Source organism: Sceloporus occidentalis, unplaced genomic scaffold (assembly GCF_023333645.1).
Source record: "Sceloporus occidentalis isolate IW3139 unplaced genomic scaffold, rSceOcc1.0.p SCAF_6, whole genome shotgun sequence".
Taxonomy (NCBI): Eukaryota; Metazoa; Chordata; class Lepidosauria; order Squamata; family Phrynosomatidae; genus Sceloporus; species Sceloporus occidentalis.
The window spans coordinates 29,774,709-29,792,492 of NW_028316986.1; the positions used below are offsets into that span (position 1 = coordinate 29,774,709).

At 40.8% G+C, this 17,784-nt stretch overlaps 1 protein-coding gene across 7 annotated transcripts in view; it reads right to left on the reverse strand.

Moving 5' to 3' along the window:
- The window catches only part of MTA3 (metastasis associated 1 family member 3), a 215,477-nt gene that overhangs the window by 100,599 nt on the left and 97,094 nt on the right, over positions 1-17,784 (reverse strand). For all 7 annotated transcript variants that reach the window (XM_089529184.1, XM_089529190.1, XM_089529185.1 and 4 more), the window contains exons 15-16: positions 13,249-13,335; positions 8,590-8,739 (exon numbers count right to left, since the gene is read on the reverse strand). In XM_089529184.1, coding sequence (XP_089385310.1) covers positions 8,590-8,739; positions 13,249-13,335 — 237 coding nt within the window. The remainder of the gene's footprint in view (positions 1-8,589; positions 8,740-13,248; positions 13,336-17,784) is intronic.

Sequence of the window (17,784 nt, forward strand, 5' to 3'; positions counted from 1 at the left end):
AGTGGTACATTTACAACTTCTTCAGCAGAAAACCTAGGGTTGAAAGATGCAGAATGCCAAATGTTTTGGAGAAACAATACCTGACCAGAGGCACTCTCAGCAGTTACTGGCCCAGCACAGCATATGTCATTCATAGCAGTTTTCAAATATCCGAGGAGCTATTATGTTAGGAGTAGGACAGGGCTGTTTTCTTTTGTCCTAGAGCAGTGATTCTCAACCTTTAGTCTTCAGCTGCCAGAATTACTGAACATTGGTCATCCTTGCTGGAACACGTGAGAGTTAAAGTCCAAAACATCTAGAGGACCAAAGGTTGAGAACCACTGCTATAGGGCAAAACATGAATGATTGGAAATTTCAAGGAAGCATATTTAAGCTGAACATTATGAGAATCTTTCTAACTGTAAGGACTGTTTGACAATGAAACAAGCTGTCTTGGGAGGTGGTGTGCTCCCCTTTGCAGGAAGTATTTTAGTACAGGTTAAATGGCTGTCTTAAATGGCTGTCATAAATAGATGTTTGCAGAGGATGGGGACTGGATGAGATCAGGACTACTCAGCATGGTGGTTCACAGACCAGTGCTAGTCCTTAAGGAATTGGTTTCTGATCAGCAGTGAGTTTCCAGAAAGCTTTGTGACTACAAGTTATAATATGGTGCAAATATGGTACAGCATTCTGATACATTGGGGAGAATGTTGGTCTGTTCTGTCACATGGCTTGGGAAACACTAGGCTAGATGATCTCCAAGGTTCTTTCCAATTCTAGAATTCTGTTATTCTCTTTCACTCCCCACAACCACATTAACTAATGTTCACCTTTTACTCTTTATCTTACCTTTTCTCCAAAATAATGGTCAGAGAAGCTCAGATCTCTGGGCCAAATTTGGCCCTACTTGTTTCCAGTCTAACCTTTTAGGATTCTCCATACAGTTCTGTCTCTTTCCCAATCATGCCACCATTTGATGATTTCCCAATGTATGTATGGGGGTCTTCCCCACTACCCTCCGCCAAAGGTTGAACTGTCTCACTTAAGGCAGTAAGCCTTAAAATAAAAAATATTGCATACCCTTCTACTGTCCTGATTTGACTAGAACACACCCAGTTAATCCTCTTTCATCCCACTTTTTCAGCTGTTCTCAAAATGTCCCAGTTTCTTTCGCCTCTTTCCACTTTCACGCTTTGTCCTCAGATTACTTTAGTTGCTGGAATTAACTCAACAGTGAGGAAGGGGAGCAGAATCTTGCCCTTCTTAGTAGGCTCAGGGGAAAAACAAACTACTACCACATCTCCTATCTTGTGTGTCCTTTTTCATTAATAACATCTGCATTCTTAATCACACTGTAATGTTGTTTGACCACATATGTCCTGGTTTAATCTGTTTAATGTTAGACAGTAAAGGATTGGTGGATTTGGACCCATCTGTTTACTTTTGACTCTGAATACCACTGGGTTTCAGCCCCTGAAAATGTTTAGGAAGAAGAAATTTCTAGCATAAGTTTTCATTGTTTATAACAGAAATTTCTTCTTCTCATTTATTCTCAAAGGTGCTGCTGGATTCCTTCATGTCTTTTTATGCTAAAACAAACTTATTTCTTTGAATAAGTCTCCATCATGGTGAAGACATAATCTCCAATTGTCCCAGTTTGGCAGGGACAGTCTCAATTAATCCTTTGTCATCCCACTTTTTTCAGATGCTCCTAAATTATCCCAGTTTCTCTCTCCTCCTTCCATTGTCCTACTTTATCCTGGCTCATTTCAGTTGTTGCAAAGAAAGTTCAAAGTGCAGAAGTAGTTTGCATTCAATTATCTCAGCAAAGAGAAAGAAGAGAAAGGGATGGAATCTTGTCCTTTCCTGTAGATGGAAGCAAAAACAAACTGCTGCAGCATCTTATAGCTTGTATGTTTTTCCTCACTAATAATTTTTGACATCTTAACCATACTTTGATGTTACTTGACCACGTGTCCCTGTTTTCACCTGTGAAATGTTGGAGGGAATGGTGAGGTATAAGGCAGAATAGAAGTTTGGAAGAATAAATTTGGTCCCACCTGTAGCTCTAGCAACTGACCCAATGATGTACAGGTAGAAAAGTGGAGGGAAATGAAGACTTTTGCTCAAGTTCTCTTCCCTTCCACTCATTAGGGAGCCCACTGATGCATATCAGGTTTGCAGTCAATGCTGACCACCATGAAATCTTGCTAAAAATGGTGGGCTCTTGGTATCCACTGCAATTTCATTCTAGGACCTCCCGTGGATACCAAAACAAACAAAACAAGCAGCTTCATTTATATGCCACTTCATACCAAACTAGCAGTGTCTAAGCGGTTTACAACTGTAAACTAATTGCCCCCAACAATCTGGGTAATCATTTTAGGGACCTTGGAAGGATACAAGCCTGAGTCAAGCTTGAGCCCTTTAGCTGGTATTGAACTTGCAACCTTATTGTTTTGAGTGAGGGGCTGCAGTACAGGCATTTAACCACTGTGCCACCAGGTCTAGCAAACCTGTGGATGCTGAAATCCCATTAAATACAATAGTGTAGTAAAATGGTGTCCTTGGTAAAAAAAAAAAATATATGGCAAAATCAAGGTTTGCTTTTTGGAATTTATATATGTATTTTTAATATTTTAAGTCCATGGATGGTTGACTCCATGGATAAGGAATCTGTGGATATGAAAGATCAAACATACTCCTATTGGCTTTATGGTATACAGGTTCTTCCTCCAAAATGATCAGAATGGTTTACATATGATTTAGGACACAAGAAGCTGCCTTACACTAAATTAAGCCACTGGTTATCCAGAATCTGCCTAAGTACTGCTAACACTGACTCACAATGAAATACAACAAAATCCAAAATCCACAAAAGAGTGATACCTTTATTGGCCAACCAAAATGCACAAAAATATCATGCAAGCTTTTGAGGCACCACTAGCTTCTTCAATACTCAAAAGATGTTTTTAAAAATCATACAGTAGAAAAAAAGTGACCATGTTAGAATCACATGCCTACATTTTGTAGCAGAGTCTCAGGCCTACATTTTGTAGTTCACTGGTTCTGGAGGGATCTCAATCCCTTTCTTGGCCATTTGGGGACTGAGACAAAGTATAATAAAATTTAAACTCTATTACATGGCTCAAGAGGTTAAGATGCTAACTCTGTTCATTGCAAGATCAGCAGGTTGGCAGTTTGAGGCCCAGGTGCCACATGATGGGGTGAGCTCCCATCACTAGTCCCAGCTTCTGTCAACCTAACAGTTCAAAAGCATACAAATGCAAGTAGATAAACAGGTACTACTCTGGTGGGAAGGTAAACAGCATTTTGTTCAATCATGCTGGCCACATGATCACAGAGTAGTCTCTGACAATGCTGGTTCTTCAGCTTAGTATCAGAGATGAGCACCGCCCCCTATAGTGGGACATGACTTGACAACCTTGTCAATGGGGAATACCTTTACCTTTAGCAATTGTAAAGTAACTTCTCTTGGGATCCAGGCTGTTTCTATTCTTTGTGAAGCCACAGGCCCTTTTCTTTGGCAGAGAACAGTGAATTTGGCAAGAAGTCAATTTGCTGCTACATCTGGGAAAACTTTCAAGTGCTGTATAAGTAAAACTTGGAAATTATACTCCAAATAAAGATTTTACCCATGTTGGACATAGAAACCTCAAAGAATTATGTCTGGCTCCCTTCTTGTACCTGAACCTGAAACTCTTTCCATGCAAATCATGCACTCTACCACCTAAATAAAGACCCTCCTTGTAAATTCCCCAGATAGTTTGCCCATTGAAAAAACAACAAATAGCTCAGAAATTAAAATTGCATGATGTACCTATAAGACCCAGGCCTCTGACCACTATCTAGCTCATCAGAACAGATTCCTTGGCCAAATAAACTCCACCTAGGTTGGCCAAACATTTGTTCTGAAGAAATCAATATCTGCCACTCTGCTGATAGACTGTGGCAATCAACAGCATCCCATTCACCCCATGTATTTCCATGATTTGTTTTTGTATGCTTTGAAATGGTTTCCTTATTACAAAAGTCAAGCTAACCTGCCTGCAATTTTCTGTGTCTCTTCTTTCCTCACCCACCCCCACTACTTTGGCACTGTTGTGCTGAGTGCAGATTTTAGCTTGGCTAAATGACTAATCAATTTTGCTTAATGTAGAACACTTGAGGAAACAAGGCTGGCAATTCAATGAGACAATTAAGTCAAAGTTATCCGATGCAAATTAAAAAAAAATTGTGGTACAGTCAGAGAAGCACAGTTTGTAAAAAGGAAACAGCCTAAAGAACACAATGTATTTCAAATTGAAAACTATACCTTAATGGAAGATGTGTGGACTATCTTTCTAACCATCAGTCTAAGTTCAAAATTAATATTTGTGATTTAAGTTCTAAATCTAGTTTTCATAGAAATCACAGTGCCTTTTGATAATGAATGTGTCCAAGGAGGTATCTGCACAGGCCAGAACTCTTGGTGCAGTCTGGAATATGCTAACCACAAAGCTGCCCAGAATTTCCCCTGTCAACTAGCCACTCTCTTGGGACTCTGGGTGGCTGCTTGCACACACATCACTCACTCTGAAGTCTGAACAAGTGACATATTTGGCTGGAGGACTATTATTCTTTTTTTAAAATCTACTCTGGTCTAGCAAAACATCTAACTACCATATGATAAAGTATTTTATATAGTGTTCATTCCAAATTTAGACTAAACATCTTGCCAGCTAGTCAGAGAGAGCAAAAATGTTTTGGCATTCTATGAAGTTTGTCACTGAAAAGACATATAATTATTTTTCAGACATGCAGACGTCACAGATGAAAACTGGGACAAATGTGGCTGTAACAAACTGACTTATAAACCAGTCAATCAGAAGCCAGAGATCCTAAGCCAATCAGGTGCTGGCTGAGGAGTTTGAAGATTCCGCTGGCGGAGTGGAGTCAGTTAGGGTTTGGAATCCTGAGGGATAAGGCTGGAGTGGAGTTGGGGAGATAGTTAAGATTAGAGAGTGAAGGAACGATAGAGTGCAAGAGAGGACTGGGTTCCGATAATTCCTGAGGGAATAAAGAATGAGGAAACTATTAGGTCCTGAGAGGGACAATATTGGTTTCTCTTCTCTAGACTCTCCAAAACCAATACTGTCCCTCTCAGGACCTAATAGTTTCCTCATTCTTTATTCCCTCAGGAATTATCGGAACCCAGTCCTCTCTTGCACTCTATCATTCCTTCACTCTCTAATCTTAACTATCTCCCCAACTCCACTCAGTATAACCAGACTCAGGAAGAGGGGTTAGGGTTACATAAATTCTTGAGTGATGGTATAGCCGGTGTGGCAGGGATATTATTAGAGAGTTAAAACCAGACCTGTATATATGTAACAAAAGAAGACATAGTGACAACTTCATGTCAAAGTTACCTTTACCTATTCTGTTTTAAAAACAAACTTTTATTCTTGTTTAATTATCCACTTGGCCTGTGTTTTAACATTCATCCACGCTACTGGTCTTCAGTAACCCAAAGGGGTATTGGGTCAAACAGAAGAAAGGATTGTGAGGTGGTGAGGAATCGTTACAGTGGCCAAGTAAAATCAGAGTGTGGCTAAGATGTCACAAGTTCTTAATGAGGGAGAACAACCTAGAGAGCCTACAGCAGTTTGCTTTAGTCTGACTATGCAGTGAAGAGACTTTCCTCTCCCCACACTGAGGTAAACAAATGTAAACTACTTTTACAATTTGAACTCACTGTGCACCAATGGAAACAAGAAGAGGACAAAGTGTGAAAGTGGGAGGAGAGAGAAAGTGAGACATTTTAAAAGCAGCTGCAATATTATTATTACTTTATTATACTTTATTTATATAGCACTGTAGATTTGCACATAATGACAGAAAATTAATTGGATCTGCCAAATTGGGATAGTTGGAGGGTATGTATCTTTTCATCCTTCCGCCTATATTTTCTGCCACTATCCAGATCACTTGTGTCCTCCCCAACAAATTCCAAGAACTCTTTTGTGTAAAGTTGCCTCCAGTTCCCTTGTACTTCAAAACAATCAAATCAGCACTGTATCCACAGTTCTATCTCTCTCTTCCTGCAAGTCCAGGATAATTGTTTTTTCATTGTTTTGACTTTAAAATGCTTTCTCGTTGTACAAATAATTCTCTCTAGTTTTCCTTGTTTTAGCAATTCTGAAATTTATGATGACTTAATAGAACAGGATTTACAGTCAGCCCTTCTGATACACGGATTTTTTATACACAGATTCAAGCATCCACGGTTTAAAAGTGTTCAAAAAAAGTATATATTTCAGATTTCAAACCTTGATTTTCCAATTTTTATAAGGGACACTATTTTGCTATGTCATTATATTTAATGGGACTTGAGCATCCACAAATTTTGTTATCCACAGGGGATCTTGGAACCAAACCCCAGCATACAAGGGTCCACTGTACTATACTCATTTCTTCCTCTACAGCTGAAAGGGTATTTAGTATGGAAGCATTACATCAAAGTATAGTTGGCCTTCCACATTTGCGGTTTTGACATTTGCAGATTTGATTATTTGTGGATTTGATTAGTATGTTCTCTCTAGGTATCTCTAACCATCCAGTGTAATTCTGATGGAAGTTGACCATAGAGTTGTGCTGGAGAACCCAGACGTTCCTACAGAAAACACTTCTCTAAGCATTTATAGATCCTCCAGAATGATTCTATGATAAACTTCTGGCAGATGTCACCACAAAGTTGCACTGGAGGACCTGGAGATTTCTAGAGAGGTGTTCTCTTAGGCCCAGTACAGATGAGCCTTGTGGCACGTCTTGATGACGTGCTAGGTTTGCCTCGGGACGTTGCTTACAGATGCCCCACAACCTTAGTACATCTTCCATAGGTCAAAATGGCAGTGCCCTGTACAGATGGGCACCATCATTTTGATGCGATGGACGCCTAGCGTCCACATGTCACAGCACCATAATGACGTTGCGAGTGTGCCATCATTATGGTGCCACAAAAAGAACCTGCTTTTTGCGGGTTCTTTTTGCTCTGCGAGGAAGCCATGTGGTTTGTCCGCTGTGGCTTCCTTGTGGAGCAAACCAGGGCGCCAGCAGACTGCCCTTTTTGGGCGGTCTGTACCAGGCCTTAGGTTAAAAAGAATAGTTTTTTTTATTTGTGTTTTTTCAACATTCACTGGAGTCCTTCACTCCTAAGCCCAACTAATATGGAGGGACCACTGTATGTATCTTGAACACAGGATGGTAGTCTAAATGTGAGTGGCTTACAGTGGTTTATCTCCTTTTGCTTGAATGCATTTTCCAAACAACAAACATACAAACAGACTCAAAGATATATAGAACAAACAGAAGGCAGTGAAAAGCCAAAGATATATAGAACAAACAGAAGGCAGTGAAAAGACCATACCAATGGGTCTAAAGGCAGGATACCACAACACAAAACACTCTGCCATGATTCCTTGCCTACTTTAACTCAGTGGGAGAACCAGGACAGAACTAGGCTCAGTTTAATGACTAGGCAGGATCATGCAAATCTTTTGTCCAAAACATGTGGACATCTTGGGGACATGGTGTTTAAATTATCCATGCCCCCAAGCCAGGTGGAAGCTGCTCTGGGGCTGCTCCTGGGCTGCCTAAGGTGGCCCAAACCTGGCCCCAGAAGGAGGGGATATTTTCCGCTCCTTGCCATGGTCCATTTGGGACCACAGCAAAAGCTGGCATCAGGACACCATGCCCCCAAGCTGGCTTTTTAGGCCTGTCTGTTTCAGGCATGTGATCACTGTGGTCCTGGGATGCTTCAGGCAGGAGTTGCCTCTGGCCACTCCTTCTTGCCTGTCTGTTCCCTTCCTGATTGTCCTCCTCAACATAACCTGAGTGTGGTCTCCTTTGACAGATAGAAAGTATAAAGCACTATGGAAAACTCTTCTCCCTGCATGGCCCACTAGTGTAATATTTGCCACAATGCAGGCTTATTCAGTGGCCCCTTGTCATTTGCTGGGGTTTGGTTCCAGGATCCCCACTGGATACCAAAATCCATGGATGCTCAAATTAATACAGTGGCATAGTAAAATGGTGTCCCTTATATAAAATGGCAAGGTTTGTTATTTGGAATTTATACTTTTAAAAAATATTTTCAAGCCATGGATGCTTGAATCTGTGGATAAAGAATCCATGGATACAGATAGCTGACTGTATTGATTGCATATCAGTTTAACTCACATGGCTTGGGACCCAGGATTCTGAAAGACACAGTGTGGCAAGGGTGCTGAGATTTCTAGTAGTGATCTGTAGTAAAAGTAACAGAATTATCTGAAAGGGAGAGAGTGACTGTAAATTGGCTTATGAATTAAATCCTACTACGCATAGAATCCCCCTACCAGGTTCTCTTTCTTCTGCTGGTATTGATGATCCTATCTTCCTCCAAAAACCCAAGTGAAACTTAAAAACCTGTTCCAAAAGGCTGGGCAAATCTTTTGTATGCTTTATACACACATGTATTGAAAACAAATATGCTGGCTTTCATACTCCCCATGCACACCTAACAAAAGATCTGAATAGCATTTCAGGCATCAAGTGTACACTTACCATCAAGGCCATTGTGATGGTGGCTGTAGTTTCTCTTTCCCAAAATACTTAAGGATGAATGACCAGGGGGAGCAAGCAAACGCTTTGCCATTGAACTCTGAAGGCTTGGTGTTGACTTGATTATATTAGGTTTCATTGAAGGATGAATCTCTGTAACAATAATAATAATGATGATGATGATGATCATAATTATTTCAGAGAATTTCAATCATCTTCCTCTTGAAGACTTGTGTATTTCTGTTTGTTTGTTTTTTAAAAAAACTTTCTGATAGAAAGTGACTAAAACCTAAAAAGATATGCATAACATAGCTGAAAGGCATAGGATCCTGATGCTTTGTTTGCTTGAATCTAAAGAACGGTGTTGCTGTGAAGAAAAAAAGCATTCAAGCCAATCCCAGAAAATTATTTAATGAAAAAGACTTGTTATAGTCTTGTTATAGACACCCTGGGGCTACTATTCTTTCAGCATTTGCTCATTTAGCACTCTTATCAAGCATATTGCTTCCAAAGCAAGCAAATATTTTGGGAAATACATGCATATTTAAATAGATGTTTACAGGGTTTCCAGTTTTCAAGCAAACATGTGAGAGAAACAATTGACTTTGGGTATTGATTATCTCTTTGCTAAAGTCACAGGTTTGAATGCATAAAGATAAGATTCAGTTCCAGGCACCTCCAAGGATAAAGCCTTTGCTGGAGACCCTAGAGCAGGGGTCGGCAAACTACGGCCCGCAAGCTAGATCCGGCCCGCCGAGGCCTTGGGACTGGCCCCAGCCTGGTCCTGCCGTCAATTGCCACCCCTATCCTGGCAGCCCCCGGGACAATCCTGCTTTTGGGGGGCCCCTGCCTGCCCTGGCCCGGTTCCCCCCCAATCCCAGGACCTTAGGCCTCTCGCGCAAGCAGCAGGGCCTTTGGTGGTGGGAAAGGGGGGGCAGGCAAGGGAGGGCAAGCGGCAGGCAAGGGGGACAAGGGGGAGCAAACGGGGGCAAGCGGCGGGCAAGGGGGAGCAAGTGAGGGCAAGTGGGGGGCAAGGGGGGAAAGCAGGGGCAAGGGGGGGGCAAGGGGGAGCAAGCGGGGGCAAGGCGGGGCAAGGGGAGCAATTGCAGAAACATGCATTTATATTAACTTTTTTTAAAAAATCAGCAAATTTTTTCACGTGTCCTCCATGTTTTTAAAAAAAGTGTCCTCCATTTGAAAATTTTGTCCTACATTTGTCCCGGTTTGGAGGTCCTGACTTATGGCAACCCTATGCCCCCACCGCAGCTTCTGCGCCACTCCGGGTGCCATTTTGTGTTCTAAAATGGTGGCTGAAGTCTCGCGTGACCTTTCCCGTCACGGGGCAGGATGAAAAGGTCGCGCAAGACTTCGCTGCCATTTTAGAACACAGCGGCGGGCCTGTAGGAGGCCCGTTGCCGTCGCCGGAGCCCTCCAGCAGGGCTCCAGCGGCCGCAGCGGGCCTGTATTGTATATGTTCCCATTTTGTTTTTTTACTTCAAAATATGATGTGTGCAGTGTATGTAGGAATTATTTTTTATTTTTTATTTATTTATTTAATTTTTTAAAAAAATATTTAATTATTTATTTTTTGGCTTTGCGCCCCCTCCCCCCCAGTTGTCTGCGGGACAGCAACCCGGCCCCTGGCTCAAAAAGATTGCCTACCCCTTACCTAGGGACAAGGTAGGAAATACAAACAAGTCTGGGAATGTTTCTTTTCTGGACTTCCTTCCCCAGAATCCCAGCAGAGACTAGGAATTGTAGCCCAAAAAGGAAATCTTCCAAGCAATGGCTAAGAAGAATGGACCTTTGGTTTCACTTCATAGGAAAAAAAAGGTCTTATAAATGGAGAGAAAAATATGATATGTTGCTGACCCTTGAGAAAGGAAGCTAACCACATGAGTCCTGTGCAAGGAGAAAGGTGGGATATGAATTAACCAAACCACTTTGTGACTTGTGCAAGGAGAAAGGCAGAATAGAAATTTAATTAACTAATTAATTAATAACTCCTTAATCTATGTTGTATTCAGCACAGAGATGTATTTAGATCTCCTGTTTGGCATCAACACATTAAGCATTGCAAACAACTCAAAATGGGCCCACTTTGGAGAACAGCCTATAATTTCTTTGAGTTGTTTTGTGGTTTATCCAGGTGATAGGTTTCTTGGTCGCTGCTTTCAGAGTGACTGGGTGCAAAGGGAGAAGCTTCTCCCCAGTAAGGAAGAATTCTTAATCGAAGACACGAAAAGGACACTTTTGAAGACTCAGCCCTGGATATTCCTCCTGCTTCTCCAGAGATTTGCCTTCCCCACACAGCTTCAAGCCATCTCCCCTCACACATACAAACATTGTTTCTTCTGCTATCTCTTCTCTTGGCCTGCCTGATGAAAGAAAGTAGGAGCACAGTGCCGCTCCAACCTGCCATCCAAGTCACAGCAATGCTCACAAAGCTTAAGTAGGGTCCCAAATGTGAAACACTTTTTTGCTGCCATTTGCTGCTACTTGTTCCCATGTGCTCTAATTCCTCATCCTCACCATGGTCCTATTGGCAGCTGTTTCCCCTTGTGTTTCTTGCTGCTGCTGCTTCTTATTATTATTATTATTATTATTATTATTATTATTATTATATCCCACCTTTCTTCCTATATAGGGACTCAAGGCCTCCCTGCTGCCCCCTTTTCCCTCACCACCCCTGGATATTTTCACTGCTCCCAGGGGATGGTACCACCAGCTTTAGCATTACCAGAGTAAGCTTAGATGCACCCCAGAATTGTGTGTTTCCTCCTTCCTTTTTTCTCTTTTGGTGTGCCCTTGGAGAATGAATTTGGAAGCTTTTCTTTGTACCTTAGATTCACCACAGTATGCTGTATCCAGACCTGACAAACTGTTATAAAACTATAGAAATATAGCAGCCAGTGGCTCCCAAATCTGTGAGTGCGGGTTTCAGTTTTAACTCATATGGAGCTATCCAAGGTGCTGAAACTATTCGGAATGAAGGGTAGCAGCCAGTAGCATGGAACATGGAAGCACTGTTTTAGTCCAAACTTTGAAAGGAGATACCCATGCTACTGGCTGCTACCCATTGACATGAAAGCCACCAGCTGACACTTCAAATATTTATCACTTCTCTGATTTTTGGATAAGATCAATGCAAGTATTTATGGCAGAATAGACTGCCACGCTTTCTGCATATACTAAGACACACACACAAACACACAAATACACACACACATACACAGAGTAAACAAATTAAAAATAATCATTTAAAAGGAAATAAGATAGATCAAATATACAAAACATACTATACACTACAAAATGAATTGTTTAGTAGAGTGATTATTGATTAGGAAGGCTCTACTATAACTGGGAATAATAAAAACTTTCTTCTCCACTTATGCTAGTTTAATATATTTTGCAACCCAATATGTTATATTATAACATGTTCTTGTCAATATAAATACAATTTTATTTAAAAGAGTATTATTATCGGTGCCAAAAATATAGGGGGCAAGATATCATGTTCTTAAATCTAAACATAATGAACATCTAGAAAGAAATGGACCACGTCCTCCTGCTTTCAACAACCAACAGGAGAATACCTACTCATCTTACATTGGCAATTATGATGCCACTTGCCCTTCACCAACTGCAGGGTATTTTTAATCTACATTTAATTTTTAAAACCCTTTAAGCCCAGATGGGAAAATGAAACTAAGATATTGGGGCAGTTTCCCAAAAGAGGCAATAAAATATTTGAACAGTGTATTAGAACAATGTTTGGACACAAGTATAGTAGTAACCTGAAAATAATCAGTGATATGCCTTATTGTTTCCTCAGTGCTGCTACAACTACTAGTGATCAAATAAATCTGAACTATGCTTTAATGAAAAAATTTTCAAAGAAGTAGCCATGTTAGTTTCCGGCAACATAAAAAGGAAGAAGAAAGGAAAGGGAAAATGTAATGTAGCATGACCTTTAAGACTAATTGGTTTTTATTTTAGCAAAAGCTTTTGTGGGAATAAACCCACCTCCTCAGATGTAGTATCTGTACTACATCTGAAGAAGTCGGTTTCTATCCATGAAAGGTCATGCTAAAATAAAAACTACATAGTCTTAAAGATGCTGCCACATTCCTTTTTCTTCTGCCCCTTCCCTCCTTCCTTTTAATGAAACAGCCCACCTTTGAACCATGATTTTATAAGGAAGCCTTGTTTTTATTAAACTGTAATTAACATGAAACATAAAACAACATAAAAACCTTTGGGTTTTAACTGGCTGTGCCAGAAAGATCTTTTATTAGTGTGTGCTGTACTGTTATTAGATTTTATATGATTTAAATGAGCTTTAAGCTGTTCAAGTTAGTATTTTCAATAGGATCTTATTTAATTATTTTTAATTTTTTAATTATTAGGTTTTAGCTTTACAGGTACTTTCTTTTAATCTATATTGTAAGTTGCCTTGGCTCTTGTAGCAAGAAAAAGATGGGATATAAATAAAACAAAACAAAACAAAAGTCCTGATGGAGCTTTTCCAAATGTATCAGTACTCCCAGAAACAAGTTATTTGAATAATCTCCATAGCAGTTCTTAACATAGTTTGCATCATGCCCATTTGGTTTGAATATGCCATTATCTTATCCCCCATTTGACTGAAAAAGCACTCACCCAAATATCCAATGATGCATGATAATGATTTTCTAGTGCTTTTAATCTTCAGTGGATTTCCAACAAATTCACAGTGTCTGTCAGCATCTGGGGATTGGAGAGAGAACATTACTTTTAGATGGGTTGGAAAATTAGAACTGAGCCTAAATACCCTGATGGTACCAGATCCTGTCTGATCTTGGAAGCTAAGTGGGATCAGGCCTTGTTGGTACTTTGATGAGGAACTGCCAAGGAATACCAGGTGCTTTAGGCATTATTTCAGAGGCAAAACCAGCTCTGACTATTCCTAGCCTAAGAAAACCCTATGAAATTCATGGGGTCATCATAAGTTTACAAGCATCTTGATGGTACATGCACACATGCAGGAAAGAAAACACGGTTCTCAGCTGTCCTTCAGAAAGTTATATATGGAGATTATGAAAGACAGACAAGCTGTCTTGGAAAGCTGCTTGTTCACCCCTGCTATTCTTTTGCTCAACACTGTGCAGCTGTACAACTCCAGTGTGTGGGGGAACACCCACAAGTCACATGGAAAGATGAGTTCTAGCAAGCCAAGCCATTGCCCTGTACAAAATGAGTCTGTGCCTAGAATCTTTTGTACCAGACTGGCAGTTCATGGCAACATTTGTAAAGATCTCAGGTGGGAAATCAAAATGGAAAGGGGTCCTAGGACTGCTGCCTCAAGAAATGCTGCTGTCTGAAACAGAGCCCAGAGCCCACTAGGGACATCGCTTTAAAATTTTCTGCACTACTGAGACACCACATCCAGCTTGTAAATGGAGAAATGTGAAACATTACTTACTCTAAGACTCTGCCAATTGAGAGTGACAGAGGTGGAGAGAAATAATGCACCCTTCAAGTCTAGCCTGATTTAAATCTAGTTCTCTTTTTGTAAGATGATTCTGTGGTGGATGACTTCACTTTCTTCCTCCGCAACCTGTCTTCTTGCTCCCCCAAGCATGTAAGTAGTTGATAGTATTTCAGATTGTCCTTCCCTCTCCAGATAGTTCCCATAATAAAGATTACCCCCCCTCGTCCCCAGTGAAAAACAGTCACTGTTGCTCAGTCAGATATCATACTTCCACGTTTATCTACAAAAGTCCTACCATCACCCATTCCCCCACCCCCCACGGTGCTGCATATAGCAAGTTGCTTCACTCCGCTGTGTGGCAGAAATGGCACTGGTTTTCATCATCATCCACACACTACATGAGAATGTTTCTGTGCTTATTTGGTCCCCAACCCCTGGATCAGGCTTCTAGGACTTTTGTAAGCAGAGGTCTACACACCATTCTGAGGTATGCATGCCTGATCATTATGAACTAGATCAGGGTTAGGGATGTAAATTTTTATATTTTTCATTCCCAAAAGCAGGGATCAAAAAAAAAAAAACAAAAAAAAAAAAAAAAAAAGAAAAGAAAAGAAAAGAAAAGAAAAAAGAGAGTTTTCTTCTCACCTGGCATGATTACAAGGGTTTTTGTGGATTTTCTATTGCCCCCTCCCCATGGGGGCATTTTGGGACTTTTGGAAAGAAATCTTGTGGAGATTTTTTAAATCTACTGTATCTACTGTAGTTCAGTCTAATAAATGCATTAAGATGATTTTTACATTACTTAATCAGGAATGGGTAAAGTGTTATCCTCCAGATATTGGACTACCTCTCCCATTGGTGCTCATGACTGGGTTCTGCTGGCTGGATAGGGCTGAAAGAAAATCCAATCCCACCAGCAAGAGGTGGGCAACTTCTGAAAAGAGATCAAGGTTTCCTCAGGCAAAAATGGCTTCTGTTTTCACCAATCTCAGATACAAACACTGACTGCACTAGCAGTTGAATCATACTTCAGTAATGATTACTGAAAACTTCTGGAGAGCCAGAAGTTGCCCATCCTTGCCCAGAGGCATGGTCTGACAGCATCTGTCAACATGCTTGGCCCCTTTATCTGAATAACATGCCCTCCTTAGCTGTTTCTCAAAAAAAGTTGTCAAGGTAGCCTTCCTTGTGAGAAGATGATGATGTTTTGTTTTTGTATCAGTGGAAACCTTGTAGACAGGTTTAAAAGGACAACAAATTAAATAAAAATAAAATTGTCTGAGCAACTTGCCAGCCAAGAAATAGAAAGAATAATTGGTTTACAGATAAAAATAAACTGTTTTGGCTGCTCAAGATTTGCTCAGTAGAACATGAGCCTAGTCTATGAGGATTGCTTTGGCAGACCTGAGCCATTTAGGAAACACTGTGGAGGAAATTCAATTGTTTGCAGAACCTGAAAAGGGCTGGAGATTGCCTTGGGCAAAAATGGCATCCCCTTTCCCTAAACTCACATTAAAGAAAACTGACTGGGCTGCTAGTTGAATTATACTTCAACACTGATGATAGAAAATATTCTTTCATCCAGAAGTAGGTGAATACACAGGTACTGTTGGACAAGGAGCATGGCCCATATACTGTCATCCATCTTGGCAGTGCTTGGTAGCCCCATTTCCCACTCTGTCTGATGACAGGACTGGCCCTAGTCCTTCCTTTAAAGCACCTGGACTGTGAACATCTTGTGTGCCTCAGACATTGACAGACACATGACCTGCCATGCCTCTTTTAGACAACTCACTCTGTGACCTGCTTATGGTTCTCTCAGAAGAACCACTGCAATAGGTCCAGACTCCAGACATAACCCTTTGCTTGGTGAAGAAGTCTAAGCCCAAGCTAGAAGTCAGGAGGGAAACTGTGCTGCTGGTAGTTTGCATTTTGCAGTGTTTCACAAACTTTGGTCCTGATTGTTGGCCAAATTGCTAGGGCTTCTGGGTGTTGAAGTCCAAAGCACCTAGAGGACCAAAGTTTGGGAAACACTGCAACAGAGTCTGAGAAATGTCCTTTTTATGGGACATAACAACTCCCAGAATTCCAGAGGCTTTGTATCATCCTCCAGATGTTATTGGACTGCAATTCCTATAATTACTCATTACTTACTGTGCGCTCTCACCTTATGCAGACCCCCCGCGTAAGGCAAATTCCACATATGATCAAGCCCCATTCAACTCAATGGGGCATGCCCCATATTAGGGCTCACCGTCTGTGTGATCTCAAGCCCGCTTATGGTGAGTCCACATATGGCACCGGCATGCTGTACTATATTGGCCAAGGCAGAAGAAGGGGCGCATGTTCCTTAACTGTCCTAAACACACCGAGTAGTGGGAAATTTATTATAAAAAAGCATGCCTAGGTTAACACTGCATGGTTGCACAATTCGTTTTTCTTTCTTTTCCTTCTATTTCAAGTGAGTTCAGGACATATTGTCCTTTAGGAAAAGGAAATATTTCTGAATAATCAGGTTCCTGGAAGTATGATGCCATTTCAATTGCAGGGTATAATTCATCCAAAGTTAAAGGCTGTCAGGTAACCAAAAATGCAGTGTGAAGGAATTAAGCCTCTGATGAATTCTGGTCCATTTAATCAAGTTCTTTGTAGAACTGCAGATGACTGTGTAGAGAAAACCATGGTTTTTCATTTGAAGACTAGTTGTTTCATAAGGAATGTTTTAGTTCTATAATGTTGGTTATGACTGCAACTTGAGGAAATGGACTTTTTGGATGACAGCTCCCAGTATTCCAAGACCAGCATGGGTAGGTATGGTGGCTCGGGAAGTTATGGAAGCTGTAGTTCAAAAATAACTCCCCCATGCTCTGGTTATGACTCTGTATTGACATAGGAGATATAGGGCACATCTGAATTATTGCCCAGTTCCAGACTAAAGACTGTATTCGTCTTCCTTGACAAAGGAAGAGCATAAGCCTCAGAAAAGAACCATCTGACGGCAGATATTCTATTAGGATAAATTCAGAACAGCAATAACAAATACATTAAGCCTGAGCAATTATTGAAATGTTTCATAAGAACAAGAGAATACAAGCATCCTCACATTGTCACTAGAGGATCAGTTATGAGACTGAAATAGGAAGAGTGCATAATAATGCTATTTTTAACACCTGATCCTATGTTACATATTCTGGACATATATATCTACCCTTTCCTCCAAGATACTCATGGTAATGTACATAGTTCCACTCCCTCCAACATTTCACTGATAAAAAACAGGACACATATGGCCAAGTAACACCACAGTGCAGTCAAGACGGCAAAAGTTATGAATGAGCACACAAGCTAGGAGGTGCTGAAGCAGTTTGCTTTTGCCTGAACCTATTGAGAACAACAAGATTTTGATGCCACCTCTTCTCCCTGATGAGTTGAGTGCAAATTACAAGAATAATAGTTGAAGACTGAAACCGGCTCATTCAAAAAGCAGTTGAAGAAGTGGAATGATACAGATACAGAATGATACAGAATTAGTTGAAACTGTCCCTGCCAAATTGGGACCTTTGATGTGGTTCTCCCCCACCCACCCACTTAGATAACAGTTTTGTAATACAGGTAGCAACCAGCCCAAGATCACACGTTTGGAATTGTGGGAGTTGTAAAGGAGTTCAGTGTAAAATTAAAGATCCAACATCTTTTCTGAGAAACATTTGTTCCCACAAAGAACT